The sequence below is a fragment of the Schistocerca serialis genome, chromosome 1 (assembly GCF_023864345.2).
Source record: "Schistocerca serialis cubense isolate TAMUIC-IGC-003099 chromosome 1, iqSchSeri2.2, whole genome shotgun sequence".
NCBI classification, from domain to species: Eukaryota; Metazoa; Arthropoda; class Insecta; order Orthoptera; family Acrididae; genus Schistocerca; species Schistocerca serialis.
In genome coordinates, this window is record NC_064638.1 from 617,674,820 (window position 1) to 617,700,194 (window position 25,375).

Here is a 25,375-nt window from a genome sequence, read left to right on the forward strand (position 1 = left end):
ACTTGTGCACAATAAAGTTTATTATTTCCCTTGCCAGCATCTGATTTAATTCAACTATACTCTACTGCCTTTGTTTTACTTCTGTTGATGTTCATCTGACATCTTTTTAAGACACTGTCTTTCCTGTTCACCTCATCTTCCAACTCCTTTGCAGAATTGTATATTAACGAACCTCTAAGTTTTTATTTCTTCTCCCTGAAATTTAATCCCTTTACCAAATTTCTCCTCTTTTGCTTGCTCTATGCACAAATGTAAGAACATAAAGAATAAGCTACAATCTGGTCTCATTCTGTCACATTTTAATGAGGCTGTCACCAGTAATAGTGTCATGTGCAGTCTCACTTATAAAGTAAAACTTAATGACTAATGATTAGTTTTGGCTGTCTGCCATTCCTTTTCAGGTTAGAATTAATGGTGTAGCCATCACTTCTTCACAGTCTTGGGGCACAATACAAAGTCAGTGAATATCAATTGGAAAAACTCCCACCAACAAACATACATGTAGTGTGTCGGGCTATTTGTGCTAGAGTGACAAGTCTTCTTCTTCTTCTTCTTTTGTTCTTATGGATTATAAATTTGCATGAGTGATTTGAAAATAACTCCATGAACATTTCACAACCCTGATCCTACAATCCCATACATTTAACTTCTGTTGCAGTTCACAATAGCAACTCGTTACATGAGCTGTAACTAACTAACTAATCTTATAAGACACTACTTTGTTTCAATGCGATGCTCTCAGTAGCTCAATATCTGCCTCATTTGCCAATACATAGCAATTTCAACAGCAGTTAAATCATTACCAGGTAACTTACCTGTTATATTCCTTCAACCTGGAAAATGTTTTTCCTCTTTCCTTTACACACCTTTTTTCCCAACATAACATTTATCCACTCTTCTGCAGGTAACGACAGTTTTAGCTAGCATCAAACACAGATCAAACCAGGAGTGTATATAACTTCATTTTTTCTGAAAGAAGAGCATCATGTTGAGATAAAGAAGACTAATTTTGTTGTGTACACCACCTTACTCAACATCATGCAACTGAGTGCTGCCCATCATTCAGCCCTAGGACACACTCAGCAGGGTGCAGGGGAGGGTGACTTTCCCCCTCCCAACCAATAGAAAATAAATCTTTTCTACCTAAACTGGCTCCTCCTCCACCGAATATACCGACACGTCAGCTCAGTAACAGTTTGAAGAAAGCAATGCATTGTTAGCTGCAACAGGCAGAAGATGTACTTTTTGATGCTATACTTTTTAGTGCCCCCCCCCCCCTCCCCCCCATGAACCATGGACCTTGCCACTGATGGGGAGGCTAGCGTGCCTCAGCGATACAGATAGCCGTACCGTAGGTGCAACCACAACAGAGGGGTATCTGTTGAGAGGCCAGACAAACGTGTGGTTCCTGAAGAGGGGCAGCAGCCTTTTCAGTAGTTGCAGGGGCAACAGTCTGGATGATTGACTGATCTGGCCTTGTAACACTAACCAAAACGGCCTTGCTGTGCTGGTACTGCGAACGGCTGAAAGCAAGGGGAAACTACAGCCGTAATTTTTCCCGAGGGCATGCAGCTTTACTGTATTTTTAAATGATGATGGCGTCCTCTTGGGTAAAATATTCCGGAGCTAAAATAGTCCCCCACTCAGATCTCCAGGCGGGGACTACGCAAGAAGATGTCGTTATCAGGAGAAAGAAAACTGGCGTTCTACGGATCGGAGCATGGAATGTCAGATCCCTTAATCGGGCAGGTAGGTTAGAAAATTTAAAAAGGGAAATGGATAGGTTAAAGTTAGATATAGTAGGAGGAACAAGACTTCTGGTCAGGTGAATACAGGGTTATAAACACAAAATCAAATAGGGGTAATGCAGGAGTAGGTTTAATAATGAATAGGAAAATAGGAATGTGGGTAAGCTACTACAAACAGCATAGTGAACGCGTTATTGTGGCCAAGATAGATACGAAGCCCACACCTACCACAGTAGTAGAAGTTTATATGCCAACTAGCTCTGCAGATGACGAAGAAATTGAAGAAATGTATGATGAAATAAAAGAAATTATTCAGATGTGAAGGGAGATGAAAATCTAATAGTCATGGGTGACTGGAATTCGTCAGTAGGAAAAGGGAGAGAAGGAAACGTAGTAGGTGAATATGAATTGGGGGTAAGAAACGAAAGAGGAAGCCGCCTGGTAGAATTTTGCGCGGAGCACAACTTAATCATAGCTAACACTTGGTTCAAGAATCATAAAAGAAGACTGTATACATGGAAGAAGCCTGGAGATACTGACAGGTTTCAGATATATTATATAATGGTAAGACAGAGATTTAGGAACCAAGTTTTAAATTGTAAGACATTTCCAGGGGCGGATGTGGACTCTGACCACAATCTATTGGTTATGAACTGTAGATTAAAACTGAAGAAACTGCAAAAAGGTGGGAATTTAAAGAGATGGGACCTGGATAAACTGACTAAACCAGAGGTTGTACAGAGTTTCAGGGGGAGCATAAGGAAACAGTTGACAGGAATGGGGGAAAGAAATACAGAAGAAGAAGAATGGGTAGCTCTGAGGGATGAAGTAGTGAAGGCAGCAGAGGATCAAGTGGGTAAAAAGACGAGGGCTAGTAGAAATCCCTGGGTAACAGAAGAGATACTGAATTTAATTGATGAAAAGAGAAAATACAAAAATGCAGTAAGTGAAGCAGGCAAAAAGGAATTCAAACGTCTCAAAAATGAGATCGACAGGAAGTGCAGAATGGCTAAGCAACAATGGCTTAGCACAAATGTAAGGATGTAGAGGCATATCTCACTAGGGGTAAGATAGATACTGCCTACAGGAAAATTAGAGACACCATTGGAGAAAAGAGAACCACTTGCACGAATATCAAGAGCTCAGATGGAAACCCAGTTCTAAGCAAACAAGGGAAAGCAGAAAGGTGGAAGGAGTATATCGAGGGTCTATACAAGGGTGATGTACTTGAGGACAAAATTTTGGAAATGGAAGAGGATGTAGATGAAGATGAAATGGGGGATATGATACTGCGTGAAGAGTCTGACAGAGCACTGAAAGACCTGAGTCGAAACAAAGCCCCGGGAGTAGACAACATTCCATTAGAACTACTGACAGCCTTGGGAGAGCCAGTCCTGACAAAACTCTACCATCTGGTGAGCAAGATGTATGAGACAGGCGAAATACCCACAGACTTCAAGAAGAATATAATAATTCCAATCCCAAAGAAAGCAGGTGTTGACAGATGCGAAAATTACCGAACTATCAGTTTCATAAGTCACAGGTGCAAAATACTAACGCGAATTCTTTACAGACAAAATGGAAAAACTGATTGAAGCCGACCTCGGGGAAGATCAGTTTGGATTCCGTAGAAATGTTGGAACACTTGAGGCAATACTGACCTTACAACTTATCTTAGAAGAAAGATTAAGGAAAGGCAAACCTACGTTTCTAGAATCTGTAGACTTAGAGAAAGCTTTTGACAATGTTGATTGGAATACTCTCTTTCAAATTCTAAAGGTGGCAGGGGTAAAATACAAGGAGCAAAAGGCTATTTACAATTTGTACAGAAAGCAGATGGCAGTTATAAGAGTCGAGGGGCATCAAAGGGAAGCAGTGGTTGGGAAGGGAGTGAGACAGGGTTGTAGCCGCTCCCCGATGTTATTCAATCTGGATATTGAGCAAGCAGTGAAGGAAACAAAAGAAAAATACAGAGTAGGTATTAAAGAAGAAATAAAAACTTTGAGGTTCGCTGATGACATTGTAATTCTGTCAGAGACAGCAAAGGACTTGGAAGAGCAGTTGAATGGAATGGATAGTGTCTTGAAAGGAGGATATAAGATGAACATAAGAATGCTGAAGATTAGATGGGTAGATCACATAACTAATGAGGAAGTATTGAATAGGATTGGGGAGAAGAGAAGTTTGTGGCGGAACTTGACCAGAAGAAGGGATCGGTTGGTAGGACATGTTCTGAGGCATCAAGGGATCACCAATTTAGTATTGGAGGGGAGCGTGGAGGGTAAAAGTCGTAGAGGGAGACCAAGAGTTGAATACACTAAGCAGATTCAGAAGGATGTAGGTTGCAGTAGGTACTGGGAGATGAAAAAGCTTGCACAGGATAGAGTAGCATGGAGAGCTGCATCAAACCAGTCTCAGGACTGAAGACCACAACAACAAGATGAACATCAACAAAAGCAAAACGAGGGTCATGGAATGTAGTCGAATTAAGTCGGGTGATGCTGAGGGAATTAGATTAAGAAATGAGACACTTAAAGTAGTAAAGGAGTTTTGCTATTTAGGGAGCAAAATAACTGATGATGGTCGAAGTAGAGAGGATATAAAATGTAGACCGGCAATGGCAAGGAAAGCGTTTCTGAAGAAGAGAAATTTGTTAACATCGAGTATAGATTTAAGTGTCAGGAACTCGTTTCTGAAAGTATTTGTATGGAGTGTAGCCATGTATGGGAGTGAAACATAGACGATAAATAGGTTGGACAAGAAGAGAATAGAAGCTTTCGAAATGTGGTGCTACAGAAGAATGCTGAAGATTAGATAGGTAGATCACATAACTAATGCGGAGGTATTGAACAGAATTGAGGAGAAGAGAAATTTGTGGCACAACTTGACTATAAGAAGGGATCGGTTGGTAGGACACATTCTGAGGCATCAAGGGATCACCGATTTAGAATCGGAGGGCGGTGTGGAGGGTAAAAATCGTGGAGCGAGACCAAGAGATGAATACACTAAACAGATTCAGAAGGATGTAGGTTGCAGTAGGTACTGGGAGATGAAGAATCTTACACAGGACAGAGTAGCATGGTGAGGTGTATCAAACCAGTCTCTGGACTGAAGACAACAACAACAACAACAACGTGAAATTTTGACCATTCACGAGTGGCACGACAAACTCGTATTGTTATAGGCTTAAACTTAATTGCACTCTTTTAAAATTTTTGAGAACTGTAGGTCTATCCTCATTCAAAACAACTGTTTTCTAATGTCCTTCAAATTATGTGAGAAATAGGGGATATTTTTGAGAATTTTTAGTTGCTTAAACAGTTATATTTTCGTAAGTTAGAGGTATGATTGTTTTGGATATTTAACTTATTTCGTAGCAAATCAGAGATTGTGGTTCACAGGTACTGCCAAGAAATACATCACCCCTGAATGTCATTGTATATCAACGAAAAAAAAAAGAAGTATGTTTTGAGAATTTTTGGGGTCTACTACCGTCCTTTGCATAACCTACAAGTAATCTGTAGTAAATCGACGTTTGTGATTTAGTTACTGTAGCAGATAGGCTAACATATTGTGTTATGTCTAGATTTCCCTTAAAGAGCAGTATCTCTATTTATTGTCTACATATATTGTAAATAAAGTTTGTTTTCAAGTTTGCTACCTATAATTAACCTCAAACATTTTAGGAAACTAATAATTTTTATCATAGGTTTTTGTGTTGCTTCAACAGAAATCTCGTTTTTTGTATTCACTTAAATTCTTGTAGAGAATTAGCAACTTTTTAGCTCAACAGATTTAAAGATGATCAACCGGCTTACTTTAAGTTATTTGTTCACTGAACTACAATATATTGCATCAGCCAAAATCAAAATGCAGGGCCATTGTGAATGCTATTCTTGAACACAGGATGAGTTGTTTGACTTTTGTAATCAGCTGTAAATCATCCTGACTACTGTCAAACGATTGGCAGCTACTGCGAATTGGTGTGTTGGAAGAGCTCTTAAGAGTCATGTACCTGTGACACCAGTACCAGAGGTACTGAAGTACTATCCTCTTCTGTGGATCCTGTCTTCTTTGCAGAAAACACAGGGCATGTCATTACACATCTACTTGACTGCAAGTGGTATGTCAATGGTAGGTCTAAATGTCCTGTACAGGGCAAACAGGGATGAAGGACGATTCAGGGTGTTGTACTCATCCAACTAGAGATGCTGTCCTTCACTGAAACTGAAATTGAGACATTGTGACTCACTTCACATGCTTTAGGGAAACCTGTTTTGTCCAGTGTCAAGAGGAGGCAAATGTAAAAAGTTAGGGATCTATTAATCATCGGCAGTTCAATTGTACAATGAATGATGGTACCCCTTAGGAAAACTACAGCAATGGGCAGGAAAGGACACTAGGTGCACTCATTATGTATGCCTAGGGAACCTCATTCAATATGCTGAAAAGGTTATTCCAGCAGCCATTGAGGGAAGAAGGTGCAACTAACTGCAGGTTGTGGCGCACGTTGGAACAAATTATGCCTGTAGTCTGGGCTCCGAGGTCATACTTTAATCATTCCAGTGACTGGCGGAGAAGGTTGAGAAGACCAGACTTGTGCATGGAGTTTCAATGAAGCTTACATTTTGCAACATTGTCCCAGAACTGATGGTGGCCCTCTGGTTCTGTGTAGAGTAGAAGGACTTCGAAGGTTCTGTGACAAGCTAGGCTGCAACTTCCTGGACTTGCCCCACAGGGTTGAGAATTGTAGGGTTCCCTTAAATGGGTCATGGGGGCACTACATGTCAGAGGCTGCTACTCAGGTAGCTGACTGCGTGTCGGGTGCACACAAGGGTTTTTTAGATTAGGGACTCATCATCAACTCCAGAAGTATCAGTGTAAGTTCATAATAAATGCATCCCATAGGTGAGAGTATTAAAATCCTAATGGAAAACTGCCAAAGCATACGCAAGAAAGTGCCAGAGTTTGAAGTACTTCCAAAAAGCAGTGATGCTCATGTTAAATTAGGCACAGAAAGCTTGTTGAAACATGGAATTGATAAGAGGGAGATTTTTGTGGAACATTTGAGTGCATATTGAAAGGATACGAAAATGGGAAATGGAGATGATGTATTTGTCGCAACAGACAAGAAACTCAAATCCACCGAGAACTTGAAGCTGCATGTGAGAGTGTTTGGGCAAGACCCAGTATCATTGGTGGGCATAAAATGATAACTGGGTCCTTCCATCGCCCACCAGACACATCTCCTGATGTAACCGAAAACTTGAGAGACATCACAGATCACTTATAAGTAAGTTCCCTACCATACTGTAATCATCGGTGGAAACTTTAATTGTCCAGCAATTAACCGTGAAAAATTACAGTTTTGTTAGTGGTGGGTGTGAGAAGACATAATGTGGAATAGTACGAAATGCCCTCTCTGAAAACTACCTACAACAGATTGTTCAGAACCGCACTCATGATGGAAATATATTGGATCTAATGGCAACGAATAGATCTGATCTCATTGAGGATTTCAATATCAAAACTGGTATCAGTTACCATGACAAGGTTGTGGCAACAATGGTTGCCAAAGTAGACACAACAACTAAAGCAACTGGAATATATGTTCACTAAACTAGATAAAATAATCAGTAGTGTCATAACTCAATGAGGAATTTGAAACTTTCAGCATAGAAGAGAAGCATGCACAGGAACTATGGCCCAAGCTCAAAAGAACAGTTGACCATGCACAGGATAGGTACATCCCAAGCAGAACAGTTCACAATGGGAGGGAACTTCCATGGTATACTTCTGAAGAAACAGAAATTATTGCGTAGGTGTAAAACAAAATGTAGGGCTATAGACAGAGAGATGCTGAATGCAACACATTTGGCTGTCAATGCCTTCAATGCATACCATAGAGGGATATTGTCAAATGATTTTTCACAAAACCCAAAGAAACTCTGGTCATATGTAAAGGCTGTTAGTGGCACCAAAGTTAGTGTCCAGTCCCTAGAGAATGAGACAGGCACTGAAATTGAGGATACCAAAGCAAAAGCTGAAATGCTTAACTCTGTTTTCAAATGTTCTGTTACAAAGGAAAACACAGAATTAACCCAATTTAATCCTTGTACCACTGGAAAGATGAGTGAAATAATATCAGCGTCACTAGTGCTGAGAAACAGCTGAAATCGTTAAAATTGAACAAAACTCCAGCTATCTTTCCAACTATCTCGCTCGGTGCCTTGACAGCCATCCAATCAATCAGCACAAAGCAAAATGTTGAATTTAAATGAGCTATCTGATTTACTTGAAATCTGGACAAATAACCCCTTAATGCCTGAATAAATTTCTAGATGAAACATGAAAATCAAAAATCTTTGAGATTTAGAGGTACCTGAAACACTCAGGAGAATGCAGCACCTGTCAGAAGCATTGGTAGCTTCATGAAGAACCTACTGGCACTGGCATTCAAAAACATTTACCCTTCCACTTATTAGCACAGCTTTCGTATGATGTGAATTCCCAACATTCAGCATTCTGGGGTTAATCCAAGGCCCCTGTCTTCTACGGAAAACAAATTTACGTTGGCACATCCTACAGAGATCACTATGGCAGCTCTGAGTTTAGGATACTTGAGGGCTGAGGCATTCCCCTACTTGGGGACCCCAGATACTCCACATCCAAAACAAGCTATTTCTGAAAGAGTTCTCTGGGGAAAGATAACCTTGGAACCCTGAACTGTAGATATGGGACACATTTTGTTTGGTTTCTCTGCTGAGGCTTGTCCAGCAAGGTTACCTTGATAGTATGTACATTAATCAAGGGCACAATGCTCAGCTTCACTGAGATGCGCAAATCCTTGTTTACAGCACTAGAGGTGACTACGTAATCCCATCTGCAGAATGGAAGCCCACCTACCTCTTTCCATCTATTCCGATCTTCTCTTTAATGGTGAACTTCGACTGTCTGTGACAGTAAAGCCAACAAAACATACGTCCAAACACAGAAGCAACAAGCAGAGGAGGAAGGGGGAGGGACATACCAATAAGGATAACCACACAGTTTTCTTATTAGGTGGGTGCATACGTTGGTAGAATTTCTATTTTGCACAATGGTATTCTGGTTGCTATGGGTTTATTTCTTGATTGTCATCTTTTATTTGTAGTCAATTGTTGCTATTTGAGTTTACATTTTGAGGTAGGTAGTGGAGTTGGAGACACTAGAAAATGGAGGGCCAAGTGGAGAAATAGGAACATTTCCAACATTTTCTTCTCTTTGAGTTCAATAGGGGATGACAGCAGTGGATGCAGCCAGAAACATTTGTACTGTGTATGAGGATTATGCCACTGGACAGAGCACAGCAAGGAAATGGTTTTCTCATTTTAAGGAGGATCATTTTGACATTGTGACCCCTCTACATTCAGAAAGACCTTCGAGGTTTGATGAAGATCGTTTAAATGTATTAATCCACAATGATCTACAGAAGCATGCTCAAAAACTGGCAAATGCGATGAACTGCAATCATTCCATTATCGTACGACATTTGCATGCAGTGGGGAAGGTTCAAAAATCAAGTGTATGAATGTTTTATGCTAAATCATAAAAACTCATGGGTAGTCATAAGTGTATCTCTGCTTCCTCGTCATCAACTGGTTTGCCCACAACACTGAGCATTCCTATCCTGTACCATTACTGGTGACAAGAAATGGTTTCTTTGTGCTAATGTAGGGAAAAGAAAGGAATGGTTGAGCCCAACTTCCTGTACAAAGAAAGAGCTGTGCACAACCACAAAAGATAATGTCTTGCAGCTGGTGGAACAGCGACAGTGTGGTGTACTACGAATTTTTCCCCCAAGGTGTATAAGTTATTCTGCACCCATCTTATTTACCTGGTCTTGCACCCTCAGATTTTTATCTTTCCTACTCTCTATCGATCAACCTTCAAGGAACTTCTTTTCCGGATGTGCTCTGAACAAGGCCTGATGAGTAATTTGCCTCAAAACCATATGGTTTCTACAGTCACAGAATCAAAAAGTTACCCCTGCATTGGCAGACTATTGTAAATAGTGAACTGTTGTGTCTATTAAACTTATGAGAAAATGCTATGAACCTACGAGCCAACTCAATACTTTTGTCAGGAATGGGACATTTGTAGGTAATCTTCGGAAGTTGCCTTATTTGTTGATGTCCAAAATTTGGAATGTAGAAGCTTCCTACTGTGGTGCCATTTGCGACAACAAATAACTCCTTACTAGTATTCTCAGACTGAATGAAATACATTATTCAGAATTACTACCATGTTCCTCTTTGACTTCAACTAATACTAAAATTTGTCTCGATTTGGAAGGGAACTTAAGGATGTAATAATTAACACAGAGAGAACATCATTCTTAATTTTGTATTAAGAATGGCAGGTACATATTCTCAAGTACAAAAAGGCTGTACATTCCAAAATAGAGTATTACAAGGAAAAATAATACATTTGCACACTATAAAAAAGCAAATAGGTCTTTGTCTTCTGTTAATACATAGAACCATCTTAAAAGTATCTTTTATCAGTCATTATTACGTTAAAAGTAAAAAGCAGTTTTGTTAAAGCTATGAAAACTGCATTACCCATCTTTACGTCTTAATCGTTATATGACCATGGCATTTCAGTTCCAAACTTGCTGCGGTGAACTGCATTTTTGGCACTGTACAGAACCTGAAACACAAAGACTTACATTTAGAGTATCTTCCCACAGCTCTAGGCTAACTATTTAAACCAACTGTTTACTAAAAGCAAGCACAAATCAAGTATTATTCCATTTGCAGTTTCTACTCAAGACAGAATTGAAAAACCTGCAGACAGGATTGATTTCAAAAATTATATATAAAAAACAATGAAACTACAGTTTTGATATACTGTACTTACCCAAGTGTAAGACGACCCCTTTTTTAAGAGGTTCCTTGAGAAAAATTTATTTTTTAGCATACATTGACTGATCAAAATTACAAACTTTTGCTGATGTAAGGGATCTGTCTAAAAAGTTAACATTACACTTATTCTAAATTTATGCCATTTATTGATTCTACAGATTGATAATACAAGGAGAAATAAAATAAATGAAAGGAAATTGTTTACATTAATTTTGGTCTTCACTGCTTTTTTTTTGTTTATTTAGCCTGTTGTCTGTGGTATCACTATTTTTAATCACCACCACCACCACCAACAACAACAACAACATCCAAACAGGACAGCTATGAAATGTATATCTCCATTGTCACAAATATTTGGCTGTTTCTTCCGAATATGTTGCGATTTCTGAGGTGGTGGTTATGATGGGACCTGAGAACACAGTTATTTTTTACTGGACACACAGCAGATTTCTTTTTTATACTGATGCGAGAATGTTACAACGTCTCTTGCTTCCAAGCATGCAGTGTGTGTGCCACTCTCTCGTTGACTGTGTAGAACCAGCAGCTTGAGCTGACACACCCCCAATTGTTCCCATCACACTGCACAGTAAGCATTGACAACATTGCTGCATGAAACACGTAAGTACGCCACTGGCCCCCATACACTTTTAGCGTCTCTTGCAAAAATGTACGCTATCATTGAGTAGTTATACAATTTTAAGGACAACTTGATTCTGAGTACAAATGGATGCAGGAAAACCGCAGTTCAAACATGGTATATGTTCATAAAAAGCCAAAGTGTGACAAATTTCTGGCTGCTCAACACTCACTGCAGTTCTCAGCCAAGCTGGGTCACTGCTCCCTTGAACTTTCCATTGTGCTGGAGTTGAGCAACAATGAACATGGACGGCAATATCTTCTAGGGTGCAGGTCATATGTAACAACTGCAACTAATACAGAAATATATGATCGCAATCACTATTCAGTCCAATTATTGAACTTCCGCTCATCTTCCAATCTTGTGATGTCTGCCTGTCTGTTATCTCCATAACAGGTCTTTACACCGTACTTTATTATCGTGACGACAATTACAGTCCATTTTAATGATTTATTTCATTTATTGGACATTCCATTCTGGATTAATTTTCCTTCTCTTTTCATCTGAATGTCTTCTTCTTGTTCTAAGCCTGATTAAAAGCTGGTAACGATTTTCTCCAGTATTCTAATACGTGTACAGCAACCAAATTTCTCATCTGCAAAGCACTTCATAAATTATTACTTCCCATAACCAAATAAGACACTGACTTGGGTTTGGAATCAAGTAATTGTTTTTGAGGATTAGATTTTTGCCTGTGATTGTTATCTTTAATTAAAAAGCCACATAAATGTATGTATACGATATCCATACATGTAAGACAGCTTTTACTGCAAATCTGTTGAAGACAACAAAAGGTTGTGAGTTGATAGAATTTAATGTTATTTCCTCCTGTGATTCATGAAAATGTCAATTTTTAAGCATAGCGTCAGACTATTGTAGTGGCTAGTTCATTGTGTCTCGCAATCTCTTGCACTAGCACTATGAGCCAAATATCATGTGTTTGTTCGAGCAAGTTTGATACTGTATAGAGTGCTTTGGTGTATCGTGTATATCGGGAAATCTCAAGCCTATTCGAAGGCAAGTATTGTGTGATATCCCCTACCCTTGAGGATTGTCCAAAATAAATTTGTACACAACCTCAATAGCCAAAGCTTCATCGTTTAACGTTAGACGAACCCTATATTAATCTATTGAACAATATAAAAACATTGACCTCAGCAGCAATAGCTTGATCTTCAATTGTAAGACCACTCAATATTTTCTGAATGATGAATTTGGGAAAAAACCTCATCTTACAATCGGGTAAAACAGTATATGTCAAGCTAAAATTTCTGTTAAACACAAAAACAATAAAGGACATTTAAACCTTTGAATTCACGTGATGTTTTTCATGGAAAATTGCTCTCATCTCTGATTAGTTGCAAAATAATTAAAAATTTGTACACCTGTATACTCTACATTCATTCAGATTCATTCAGATTCATTCCAATCAGAAATTGTTGTCATTCCCCTATTGCTAGCATTCTGCAATAATTTGCTACACACTGTCAGAGATAACAACTCAAGAGTTTGAAAATTAATTTTGGAGGAAATACTTTATACATACAGGAACAAAAGGTAATGTAATGATGATGATGATATTAAAAAATCAGTGAAATGTGTGTACTTATACTGATCAGGACACAATAATAATGTAAATGTTTTAAGAAAAGGCAATAGTTATGATTTTAGAAACAAAAGACTTTGTATTTGAATACTTTTATATGTAAAGTTGTATTACTCTATCATTCCTCATGCGACATCATACTATCTGTCCTTACTTTTAGTACATTTTTCAGTTTCTTGTTATTTACTTTTTCAGCTACCAACATCCCCACCCCTTCCATTTGTATTACATTTGCAATAACTGCTTTATATTAGAAAATTAGATTAGATTAGATTAATTATTCATTCCATAGACCCACAAAAGAGGGAATCCTCCTGGGTGTGGAACATGGGAACCTTCATTACAACAAAATTGTTACTTAGTCCAAATGAACATTCTAGCATCTTACTACATGTACTACTAACACTCACAATTACATCACATTTGCAATCACTTCTTTACATTAGTAAATGGCAACCTTCACTACAACAGAATAATGCTTAGTGCAGATCAAGATTCCAGCATCTTACAAAATGTGACAGTTGTATCTCGTTATTTTTTCACTAATGGTAACACGGTTAAATACATATTACGAGACTTTTTTATATTTTACAAGTATTGTGTGTTCTGCATTATATGACCTTCATTGGAGTACTTTACTAATGAATGCACTTCTATATTGTTTCAGAACATAATTTCCTGTAGTCCCTATGTTTGTTTATGCAATTAGCGCTATGTCTTTTGTCCATTGTCGAGCCTCTAACATAAAATGCATTAAATTTTCAGCAAACAGATTCAATCTAGATGTTCTGTAGAACTGCAATTCAAATAGGGGACATGGTTTGTTTAACCTTTTGATTATCATTTTTTATTTATTTTATTTTATTTATTTATTTATTTTTAATTTGGTGCATATTTCTAAAGCTTGCACACACAAATTTTTGGTTTCATTTGCTACTGTCAGGCATTTTATTTAACCTGCCAGTGTTCTTCCATGAGACTCCTTAGTATAATTGTGGATTATACATTCAATAGAATAGAACCCAACGAGAATGAGTCAGTTGAAATCTGTGCTTCCTTGAAAGGTGCTTCGACTTTTGCAGCTGAAAGCTGTTGCAAATGGGTGTGCTGGGAGAACTATTAAAATGAATTTACCTATGATGTTCAAACTACTCACAATATTATGTAATCTCACAAATGCTGTTTCCTTTCCATGAAAGTTTCTTGCAACATGTCCATCCAGTTCAATGCGTGTGGCGGTACAATGTACAGGATAGCAATGAAGGGAAAGAGTCCAGAATACAACATCCATCAACGCGCAGTTCCCTTCCAAACATGTATAAAATGCTGTCAGAAACTGACAAGGATCTGAGCCAGTGTAATATACTTACGCAGTTGGTAAGAAATATACACTATGTGATCAAAAGCATAGGGACACCCCCAGAAACATACATTTTTCATATTATGTGCCTTGTGCTGCCACCTACTGCCAGGTACTCCATATCAGTGACCACAGTAGTCATTAGACATCGTGAGAGAGCAGAATGGGGCGCTCCACGGTATTCATAGACTTCAAATGTGGTCAGATGACTGGGTGTCACTTGCATCATAAGTCTGTGCGTGAGATTTCCACACCCCTAAACATCCCTAGGTCCACTGTTTTCTATGTGATACTGAAGTGGAAACGTGAAGGGACACGTACAGCACAAAAGCATACAAGCCCGCCTCGTCTGTTGACTGACAGGGTCCACTGACAGTTGAAGAAGGTAGTAATGTGTAACAGGCATACCATCACACAGGAATTGCAAACTGCATTAGGACCCACTGCAAGTACTATGACAGGTTGGCTGGAGGTGAGTAATCTTGGATTTCATTGTCGAGTAGCTGCTCGTAAGCCACACATCACGCCAGTAAATGCCAAACGTCGCCTCGCTTGGTGTAAGGAGCATAAACATTGAATGCTTGAACACTGGAAAAATGTTGTGTGGAGTGACGAATCACAGCACACAATGGGGCAACCCGATGGCAGGGTGTGGGTATGGCGATTGCCCAGTGAATATCATCTGCCAGCATGTGTAGTGCCAGCAATAATATTCGGAGGTGGAGGTATTATGGTGTGGTTGTGTTTTTCATGGAGGAGGCTTGCACCCATTGTTGTTTTGCATGGGACAATCACAGCACAGGCCTACATTGATGTTTTAAGCACCTTCTTGCTCCCCACTGCTGAAGAGCAATACGGGGATGGTGACTGCATCTTTCAACACTATTGAGCGCCTGTTCATTTGTGCACGGCCTATGGCAGAGTGGTTGCACGATAATAACATCCTGTAATGGACTGGCCTGCACAGAGTGCTGACCTGAATCCTAAAGAACACCTTTGGGACGTTTTGGAATGCCAACTTCGTGCCAGGCCTCACCGACTGACATCGACACCTCTCCTCAGTGCAGCACTCCATGAAGAATAAACTCCCATTCCCCAAGATACCTTCCAGCTCCTGACTGAATATATGCCTGTGACAGTGGAAGCTGTCATCCTAGGGCTAAGGATGGGCCAACACCATATTGAATTCCAGCATTACCGATGGAGGGCACCATGAACTTTTACGTCACTTCCAGATACTTTTGATCACATAGTGTACATCACATGTCAGGCCAAAGAAAATGAGGTGGTGGAGAGGTCCATTAGCCGTTGGCAGTTAAAACATGCAGTGAATAATTGCAGCAAGTGTCAGAAAGGGGAACTATGCGCACTCAGTGTACATGCCTGAGGTGTCATAATAAAGAGGTCATGTCAACAGCAGTTGAGGTCACAATGTGCAACCAGCTGCTGACCAGCTGATGTCGAAACAAGCAATGCCTGAGGCCATACTTGGATCCTTCTCACAACTGTTTGGGAAGGTGAACGCAAAGAGCCCCGTCCATGGTATTATGACTAACCTCACAATGTGTGGCATTGTCTATGGAAATAACCATGGGATGCTAGTTTTGAGTTACATGGAAGAACTGGATCAGAAACCAGTATCTGTTAAAGCAGAAACCAGTATGATTTGCACACAGAAGGAGAGACACTATCCAACTGTTACAGAGGACTCCAAAATACATATGTCAGACTTCAAAATATACCTATGATACACTGCTGGCCATTAAAATTGCTACACCAAGAAGAAATGCAAATGATAAATGGGTATTCATTGGACAAATATATTATACTAGAACTGACATGTGATTACATTTTCACGCAATTTGGGTGCATAGACCCTGAGAAATCAGTACCCAGAACAACCACCTCTGGCCGTAATAACAGCCTTGATACACCTGGGAATTGAGTCAGAGCTTGGATGGCGTGTACAAGTACAGCTGCCCACGCAGCTTCAACACGATATATTTTCTGTATCCAGAAAGGCCCGTACAGGACCTGAAACATGCGGTCGTGCATTACCCTGCTGAAATGTAGGGTTTCGCAGGATCGAATGAAGGGTAGCGCCACGGGTCTTAACACATCTGAAATGCAACATCCACTGTTCAAAGTGTCGTCAATGCGAACAAGAGGTGACAGATGTGTAACCAATGGCACCCCATACCATCACACCGGGTGATACGCCAGTATGGCGATGACGAATACATGCTTCGAATGTGCATTCACCACAATGTCGCCAAACACGGATGCGACCATCATGATGCTGTAAACAGAACCTCGATTCATCCGAAAAAGTGACGTTTTGCCATTTGCGTACCCAGGTTCGTCGTTGAGTACACCATCGCAGGCGCTCCTGTCTGTGATGCAGCATCAAGGGTAACCGCAGCTATGGCCTCCGAGCTGATAGTCCATGCTGCTGCAAATGTCGTCGAACTGTTCGTGCAGGTGGTTGTTGTCTTGCAAACATCCCCATCTGTTGACTCAGGGATCGAGACATGGCTGCACGTTCCGTTACAGCCATGCGGATGAGATGCCTGTCTTATCGACTGCTAGTGATACGAGGTCATTGGGATCCAGCACAGCGTTCCATATTACCCTCCTGAACCCACCGATTCCATATTCTGCTAACAGTCATTGGATCTCGACCAACGCTAACAGCAATATTGCAATAAGATAAGCCGCAATCGTGACAGGCTACAATCCGACCTTTATCAAAGTCTGAAATGTGATGGTATGCATTTCTCCTCCTTACACGAGGCATCACAAACAACATTTCACCAGGCAACACTGGTCAACTGCTGTTTGAGTATGAGAAATCGGTTGGAAACTTTCCTCATGTCAGCACGTTGTAGATGTCGCCACCGGTGCCAACCTTGTGTGAATGCTCTGAAAAGCTAATCATTTGCATATCACAGCATCTTCTTCCTGTCCGTTAAATTTCGCGTCAGTAGCACATCATCTTCGTGGTGTAGCAATTTTAATGGCCAGTAGTGTAGATTGGTGATTCCTTGCAAAAATGTTCATAAAATGGCACCAGATCTTGATGTACTATTTAAGGGGAGTTGGAACACCCTATCCCGACAACGTTAAATTTAGTGACTTGGTTTCCCTGTATTTCAGGAACCACTGTAGCCACTGACATGGAACTTTTACAGGACATTAAACTTTATGTTCCGAGTCTTCTGGATTACAATAATTGCATTTCAGCCACTGCTTTCAGAAATACAAATTTTTAATTACATGGTCAAAATTTTGTGTACTTTTTTTGTATGTTATCCTAAATATTTTTAATTATACATAACATTATGTTCTTTTAGTTCAGTAGACTCAGTATGTGTATGTTATTGCTTCCTGAAAATTTGAATACTCTACTCGAAGTGGTTTCTGAGATTTAGGGAAAATGCAATAGAAAATGTAAATTTTCAGGAACGGCTTCTAAAGTTTCAAAAGACTGTAACTCGATATATGCTTAAGAAGCACCCTGCACCATACTATAAATCGTCCTCTTGATTTTTTTCCAAGTTTTTCCTCCTTTTCTTCGTTCTGGACTCCTTAGTGGCCAATTGTGCTGCATACCCTGCTTTATCAATGTGAACATTATCCATCCATTCAAGTTCTGTGATGCAGTTTGCTCCAGGATTAATTCCCATATGCTGTAGCACTTTCATCCTACCAATGTTGCCATCATTAAAAGCAGTAACAGTATCACTGACCCCCCACTTTAGTGTCTTCATTCCAACAAAAACATTTTTTGGTAAGCGTGTCTATATAAGATTATCGAATGACGAATTGGGATTTTGAGTCTGACCATGCAGACACTTCTTCAGTAATTCAAGATTTGCCAGGTCTCTGTAAATAGGTTTTATGATAGCCACAATTGCTGCTGGGGTGGAATGTTCATGGCTGTATGAACTGTTTGGGTACTGGGCACTGTGGTAATTGCAGCATGAATCAGGTCCAGGATGTATTGTGTATATTCATACTATTAATATTGTTATTTCAGCTTTTAAAAACAAAAAAAATACACATATTCCACATCCACGAGGATCTCCTTAGCACGGATCTATGGAACGAAAAGAAAAACTAATCTAATCTAATCTAACCTAACTTGGTGCCCATCCTCTTCTGGACATGACCAACGCATTCCAGTTTTGTGATAATCTTCTGGTGAGAAGATTGTCACAAAACTGGAATGCGGCTACTACACTGTTATATGCTTTTGAGTCTCCGTCATCTAAGAACTTAGTGTAACACACTCTCCTTTCGTTCACAGATGGACTAAAAATTTCAATAGCTGCAGAGGCCTCCGTACCACCACTTGTTCCTTCATAATTTCTGTCACAGATATAACCTTCTTCATTCCATGATTTACACTTATAACAATGTTTGGTTAAAATCTGGAAATCCATTACCTTTCTAGTATCCACACTGGTCACCGTATCAACAGAATTCTTAGAACTGTAGCCGCACTTCTGCCAAGTGGCATCAAAAGCTACTGGTATGCCAGTCATACCATCACTTATTTCAACAGCTTCGTTTGCAGCACCCTTCATTGACTAGCATGCAACAGATTCCACAGCAGCTCCAATAAATCTTGTATACTAGTCATGGGCGTGGCATATTCATTACAGCACAAATTGTTTCTGCAGCAGTGTGTCCTTTGCTGATAGCTCTCAACCCATAAAACCACCTAACATTTACCACAAAATAATTATCTTTACACTTATCAGAATTCCAAAATGAATGAGTATATTTACAACTGGCGCAATCAATGATAAGATTCCCGGCTAGTCCATTTGAAACCTCACTGTCTTCATGTAAACTTACTGGCCCTTCACATATTTTACAACACATACATTCACCTAACACTGTTGTTAGGGTGTGTAAATCTATCAGAATATAATATAACCTAACCTAACCTACCATTTACATCACTTTCGTTTTGAGAAAACTGTGCATTACGACATTGTATTTTAATCTTCGAAGCACTAATTGGTGTTTTTCTAGATACTGACAAGTTTGCCTGTATTTCATTGTCTGTAACTTCACATGCAACATGTTGAACACAATTTATTTGAAAATCTATTACCATGAAACCCACGTTTCCTAAAAATACTTCGTTTCGGCATCATACTTTACTTTATGAGAGATTTACCAATCTACTTGTCACTTTTCTTCAGAAAAAACATTAGCATTTTGACATACAATGGGTATTTATACTATGAAATGATACGATACTGTTTTTGACAGTGCTATCAATACAAACACGCGATTTAACCTTTGTAACACAGCAATCCACAGTCTTCTATATTAAAAATAATTACCGATTTTATTAGATCTTGAAGCAATGCATGTAGAAATTTTAACATTTTCAACCAGTGTACATTATATTAAAAAAATAAAATAAAATACTTCCCATGTGAGTTTATAAGTGATATGTGTATCATTTCATTCAATGTGGAGGGGGGGGGGGAATCTGTTCTAACTCCCCTTAAAAGCAGAGGGGTCCACCTACCACTTGTCACTGAGTGATGGCTAGTCAGATTTATATCCAAAAAGATACTCCGCAAGCCACTGTAAGGTGTGTGGCAGAGGGTACCCTGTACCTCTACTTGTCATTTCTCCTCCTGTTCCACACACAAATAGAGTACGGAAAAAACGACTGTCTGCTTGCCTCTGTATGGGCCCTAATTTCTCGTATTTTATCTTCGTGATCCTTACATGTGATGTGTGTTGGAGCAGCAGAATCATTCGGCAGTCACTTCAAATGCCAGTGCTCTAAATTTTCTCAATAGTGTTTCCCAAAAAGAACACCCATTTGAGTTCCCAAAGCATTTCCGTAACACATACATTTCATTTGAAACTACTATTAATAAATCTAGCGGAACTCCTCTGAATTGCATTGATGTCTTCCTTCAGTCCAACCTGGAAGGAATCCCAAACACTCACAGCAGTCAACAATAGGTCGCACCAGTCTCCTGTGTGTGGTCTCTTATACAGCTGAACCTCTCCTTCGTAAAATGCTCCCAATAAACCAGAGTCGACCATTTGCCTTTCCTATCAGTTTTCATTCCATTCATGAACTGAGTGCAGGAAAAAATGACTATCTGCATGTCTCTTTACACCCCCTTATCCCTCTCATGGATTCATATTTACATTCCCCAAGCATTCCTATTACATTTTTATATGGGATATTGACCTGTTGTGATCCTGGCAGCACGTCTCCGAGATCACTTAATGTCTGCTGTCATGCCTACTTCATTACAACTCCAAACACTTTACCATTACTCTAGAATTGGTCAAACTGTTGTATAGGATCAGTCACATTGTCCTCAATCGTCCTACAGATACACTTTATTTTCCCAGAACCATTCCAAAAAATCTACTACTTTTAGTTGCCTTTCCTACTACTGATTTTGCCTGGTCACCTCATTTCATACTGATTCTCTGTGTAACCTCAAAAATCTTATTATGATGCGACATGTTCAGAGTGTTCATAATGGGGTAATATTGGATTCTCCCTCTTTGGTCATGCATCGCCTTGCATCTATCCAGGTTTAAAGAGAGCTGCCATGCATGTTACTCTCTCTCTGTTGAACAATCACCAGCCAATATAACGTATCAGGATCTATTAGCCCATATGCATTTAGTCATATAAAGCAAGCGCTGTTTCTCGCACGTGGTTTCTCTGAGTCCATGATGTTTCTTCGAGAGACTTTTCTTTACCTCAGAATGTGCCAGAATGTTTGATCACAAAATATGCGCTGTAATCCCTGCAGACAGGCAGACAGATATTAGGATCCCATAGCAGATGGACGTCTATGATACTGTTCTATAATTCTGTGTCTCCAACCATACAAAAGTATGCAAAAAATATCCACCTGTTTGGTAAAAGTGATAAGAAGGAGATCAAATTATTTCTCAGACAAAAGCTAGTATCATTTGATTCAGACAGTGAACACAGAGGGAACAGTCAATCAAGTTTAAGTCGATAGTGAACAAGCTATAGAAATATACGCACTTAGCAGAATAATTAATGAGGGTAGATATCCTCCTTGGTACACAAACAATATCAGAAGCTTCTACAAAATAGTGTCTCCTGTACAATAGATACAAAACAAACCGTAACTCTGCCTATAGACAGAGTTAAATTAAACATGTTCAGCTACTAGAGGGGCAATGGATGAAGACTTCAAGTTATTATGAGTAAAATATTGTCACGGAGCCTGTCTCAAAACCCTGATAAACTCTGGTTGTATATTAAGGCTTCAGTGGAACAAAATTGAAACCCCAGACACTTGTAAGAGAAAGAACCAAAATATAAAATAAAAATAAAATAACCAAAATGTTTTCTTTCTTCAAATGTGCCTATGATTCAAAAGCCATACTTTGAGAGTTTCCAATTTCTTCAACATCACATTTAGGGGCATCAAGGTAACACCAAATTTTTACACTGATCAGCTGTTATTTTACTACATGAAAGACGTGCAGAGTGTAGTAAACTGGAAAAGTATGTTAATCAATTTAGGGTAAAATACTGTATTAGTAACTCCAAGTGTACAGAGCTGTTTAAAACATTTACAAAATGTTGAACAAAGAATGTCAACATATATCAATCCATCATCATTAGGCTAATCTCTGAGAACACTGTGTTTACCTATTCATTTTGCTGTAGACAACAGTTTCCTGCCATTTTCACCACTGTCCAAAAACATTCTAACAGCACGTAAGTTATAAATTGCATATTTTGCCTTGATTGAACTGTTATTGCCACACAAAGCCTATGGATTTTTTTTCTTAACTTTCTGTATAAGCATACATCCACTGAACTCATTTAGAAAGTGAATTAGACACTATTACTACAATGTTAATCGTATCAGTGCAACAAGCTAATGTCAAATGTTGACCCTAGACAATTGATGGCTCTTGCCCATGCATATTTGTAACTGCCAATGGTTCGGAACTTCAGTTACTATTGGCTCATTTAAATAAAGGATCATTCATTATTGTCACAACATTTCACACTTCGAAGTATTGTTTAGTAATACATAGATTGCATTATTTAAGTTAACTTTGACATTAACTCTGACATTATCACGACCTTTAACACAGATTTTCAGACATATTTCTGCGAAAATTGCATTGTATGTCTGTTCAAAGTCAGCCTTTGAATAAAGCAGAAAATGAAGACTATATGCAAAGTTACAGATTGTATAAAATCATGTTAGCACAGCTAGCAAGATTTTCATTGTCGGCCTGTTCAGTCACGGCCATCTGTATTATAGGTTCACAGTGTCTGGAAAGGTGAGAAAGTACTCACGATCTGACAATAGTGACTCTGGTAGCAACCTTCGTTCTGCTCATTGTGTTGTATTACAATAGCTTTCATTTAATTACAGTCATTTACACAAACACCACTTTTGAAGATAGCCATCTCTACAACAGGCTTTACAAATTGTTGTTACTTTCACATGAAATGTGGTAATCCATACCAGGTGCACAGTATTAGACTGGTACAACCTAGTGTCAGATGTAAAAATTTCTCCTCAAGATGCTCATAACGTAAAGACAATTTCCACCCTATTTCTTACCCAGAACTTCCCTGAGCCAAGTGACCTCCTTGTCACCAACAAGCTGTAGATTTCATGCTTACTGTTCTCTGTTAACGAAGACTGCCAACTTCAGTGTTTTAACTAACACCGTGTTACAGGCTTTATTTACCATAATTTTATAATTATTGTCAATAATAAGTCACATATTAGGACACAAATTTCTTTTTAGTGTGACTTCATGAAAGACTTTGGCTTCCATGTTTTATTTACACCACTGGATTGATCGGAACAAAGAGACAAACCCATGAGCACATTCGTGTGTGTATGCACTCTGCCACTGCTTTTGTGATTATCACAAAGGTAGCAGTTGAGCAATAACACGCTCAAACAAGTTTCCTTTGTTCTGATCATATCAAAGGGTGTAAATAAAATATGGAAGCAAAAGTCTTTTGTGAAACCACATGAAAAAGATATTTGTATCCTACTGTGAGACTTATTATTTATTTATTTATTTATTGTTCCGTGGGACCACATTAAGGAGAAGTCTCCATGGTCATGGAACGAGTCAATACATGAAATTATAACACGATTGTAGAAACAGATAAAACGAAACATAAGAAACATATTCAGGCGACAAGTCGTAAGTTTAAATAAAGAAAAACAACAATGTAACACTGGAATTTGCTTAATTTTTTAGCTCTTCCAGGAGCTCCTCGACAGAATAGAACGAGTGAGCCATGAGGAAACTTTTCAGTTTAGACTTAAAAGTGGTTGGGTTACTGCTAAGATTTTTGAGTTCTTGTGGTAGCTTATTGAAAATGGATGCAGCAGAATACTGCACTCCTTTCTGCACAAGAGTCAAGGAAGTGCATTCCACATGCAGATTTGATTTCTGCCTAGTATTAACTGAGTGAAAGCTGCTAACTCTTAGGAATAGGCTAATATTGCTGACACCAAATGACATTAAAGAAAATATATACTGTGAGGGCAATGTCAAAATACCCAGACTATTGAATAGGGGTCAACAAGAGGTTTTCGAACTTACGCCACACATAGCTCGAACAGCCCGTTTTTGAGCCAAAAATACCCTTTTTGAATCAGAAGAATTACCCCAAAAAATAATACCATATGACATAAGCGTATGAAAATATGCGAAGTAGACTACTTTTCGTGTTGAAATGTCACTTATTTCAGATACTGTTCTAATGGTAAATAAAGTAGCTTTCAGTTTCTGAACAAGATCTTGAACATGGACTTTCCACAACAGCTTACTATCTATCCGAACGCCTAGGAACTTGCAACTGTTCGGTCTCGCTTTAATATGCCAACTCTGTCTGATCAAAATATCAGTTCTTGTTGAATTGTGAGTTAGAAACTGTAAAAACTGAGTCTTACTGTGATTTAGCATCAAATTATTTTCCACAAGCCACGAACTTATTTCATGAACTACATTATTTGATAATGTTTCAATATTACACCCAAGATCCTTCACTACCAAGCTGGTGTCATCAGCAAACAGAAATATTTTTGAATCACCTGTAATACTAGAAGGCATATCATTTATATAAATAAGAAACAGCAGTGGCCCCAGCACCGACCCTTGGGGAACGCCCCACTTAACAGTGCCCCAATGGGACTGAACATTACTACCACACTCAATATTGCGGAGAATTACCTTCTGCTTTCTGTTCTTAAAGGAAGAGGCGAACCAACTGTAAGCTACTCCCCTTACTCCATAGTGGTCCAACTTCTGCAGTAATATTTTGCGGTCAACACAGTCAAAAGCCTTCGTTAAATCAAAGAAAACACCTAACGTCCGCAACCTTTTATTTAATCCGTCCAAAACCTCACAGAGAAAAGAGAATATAGCATTTTCAGTTGTTAAGCCATTTCTAAAACCAAACTGTACATTTGACAGCAAATTATGCGAATTTAAATGCTCCAGTAACCTTGTATATACAACCCTCTCAATAACCTTAGCAAACACCAATGGCATAGAAATAGGTCTATAATTGTCAACATTATCCCTGTCTCCCTTTTTATAAAGTGGCTTCACTACCGAGTACTTTAATCGGTCAGGAAACCGACCACTCCTAAAGGAAAAGTTACAGATATGGCTAAGTACTGGGCTAACATACATAGAACAATACTTCAGTATTCCGCTAGATACCCCGTCATATCCATGAGAGTTCTTGGTCTTTAGTGATTTAATTAACTCAATCTTCCTCTTGTCAGTATCATGGAGGAGCATTTCACGTAACAGTCTCGGAACAATTTTTTCTACGAGCACTATATGATTCCCTGTTGGGACTAGGTTTCTATTTAGTTTACCTGCTATTTTCAGAAAGTGATTATTAAATACTGTACATATATGCGACTTATCAGTAACACGGACATTCCCACTACGCAGCGATTCTATATCCTCGACTTGTCTCTGCAGACCAGCCACTTCCTTTGCGACTGACCATATGGTTTTAATTTTATGCTGAGACTTAGCTATTCTATCTGCGTACCACATACTTTTTGCCTT

At 39.0% G+C, this 25,375-nt stretch overlaps 1 protein-coding gene across 9 annotated transcripts in view; it reads right to left on the reverse strand.

Annotated features, from left to right (window-relative positions):
* Positions 1–10,117: 10,117 nt before the first annotated feature.
* Positions 10,118–25,375, reverse strand: part of LOC126477859 (histone deacetylase 6) — a 329,968-nt gene continuing 314,710 nt past the window's right edge. For all 9 annotated transcript variants that reach the window (XM_050103654.1, XM_050103653.1, XM_050103652.1 and 6 more), the window contains one exon: positions 10,118–10,439. In XM_050103654.1, coding sequence (XP_049959611.1) covers positions 10,365–10,439 — 75 coding nt within the window. In that variant the 3' untranslated portion in view covers positions 10,118–10,364. The remainder of the gene's footprint in view (positions 10,440–25,375) is intronic.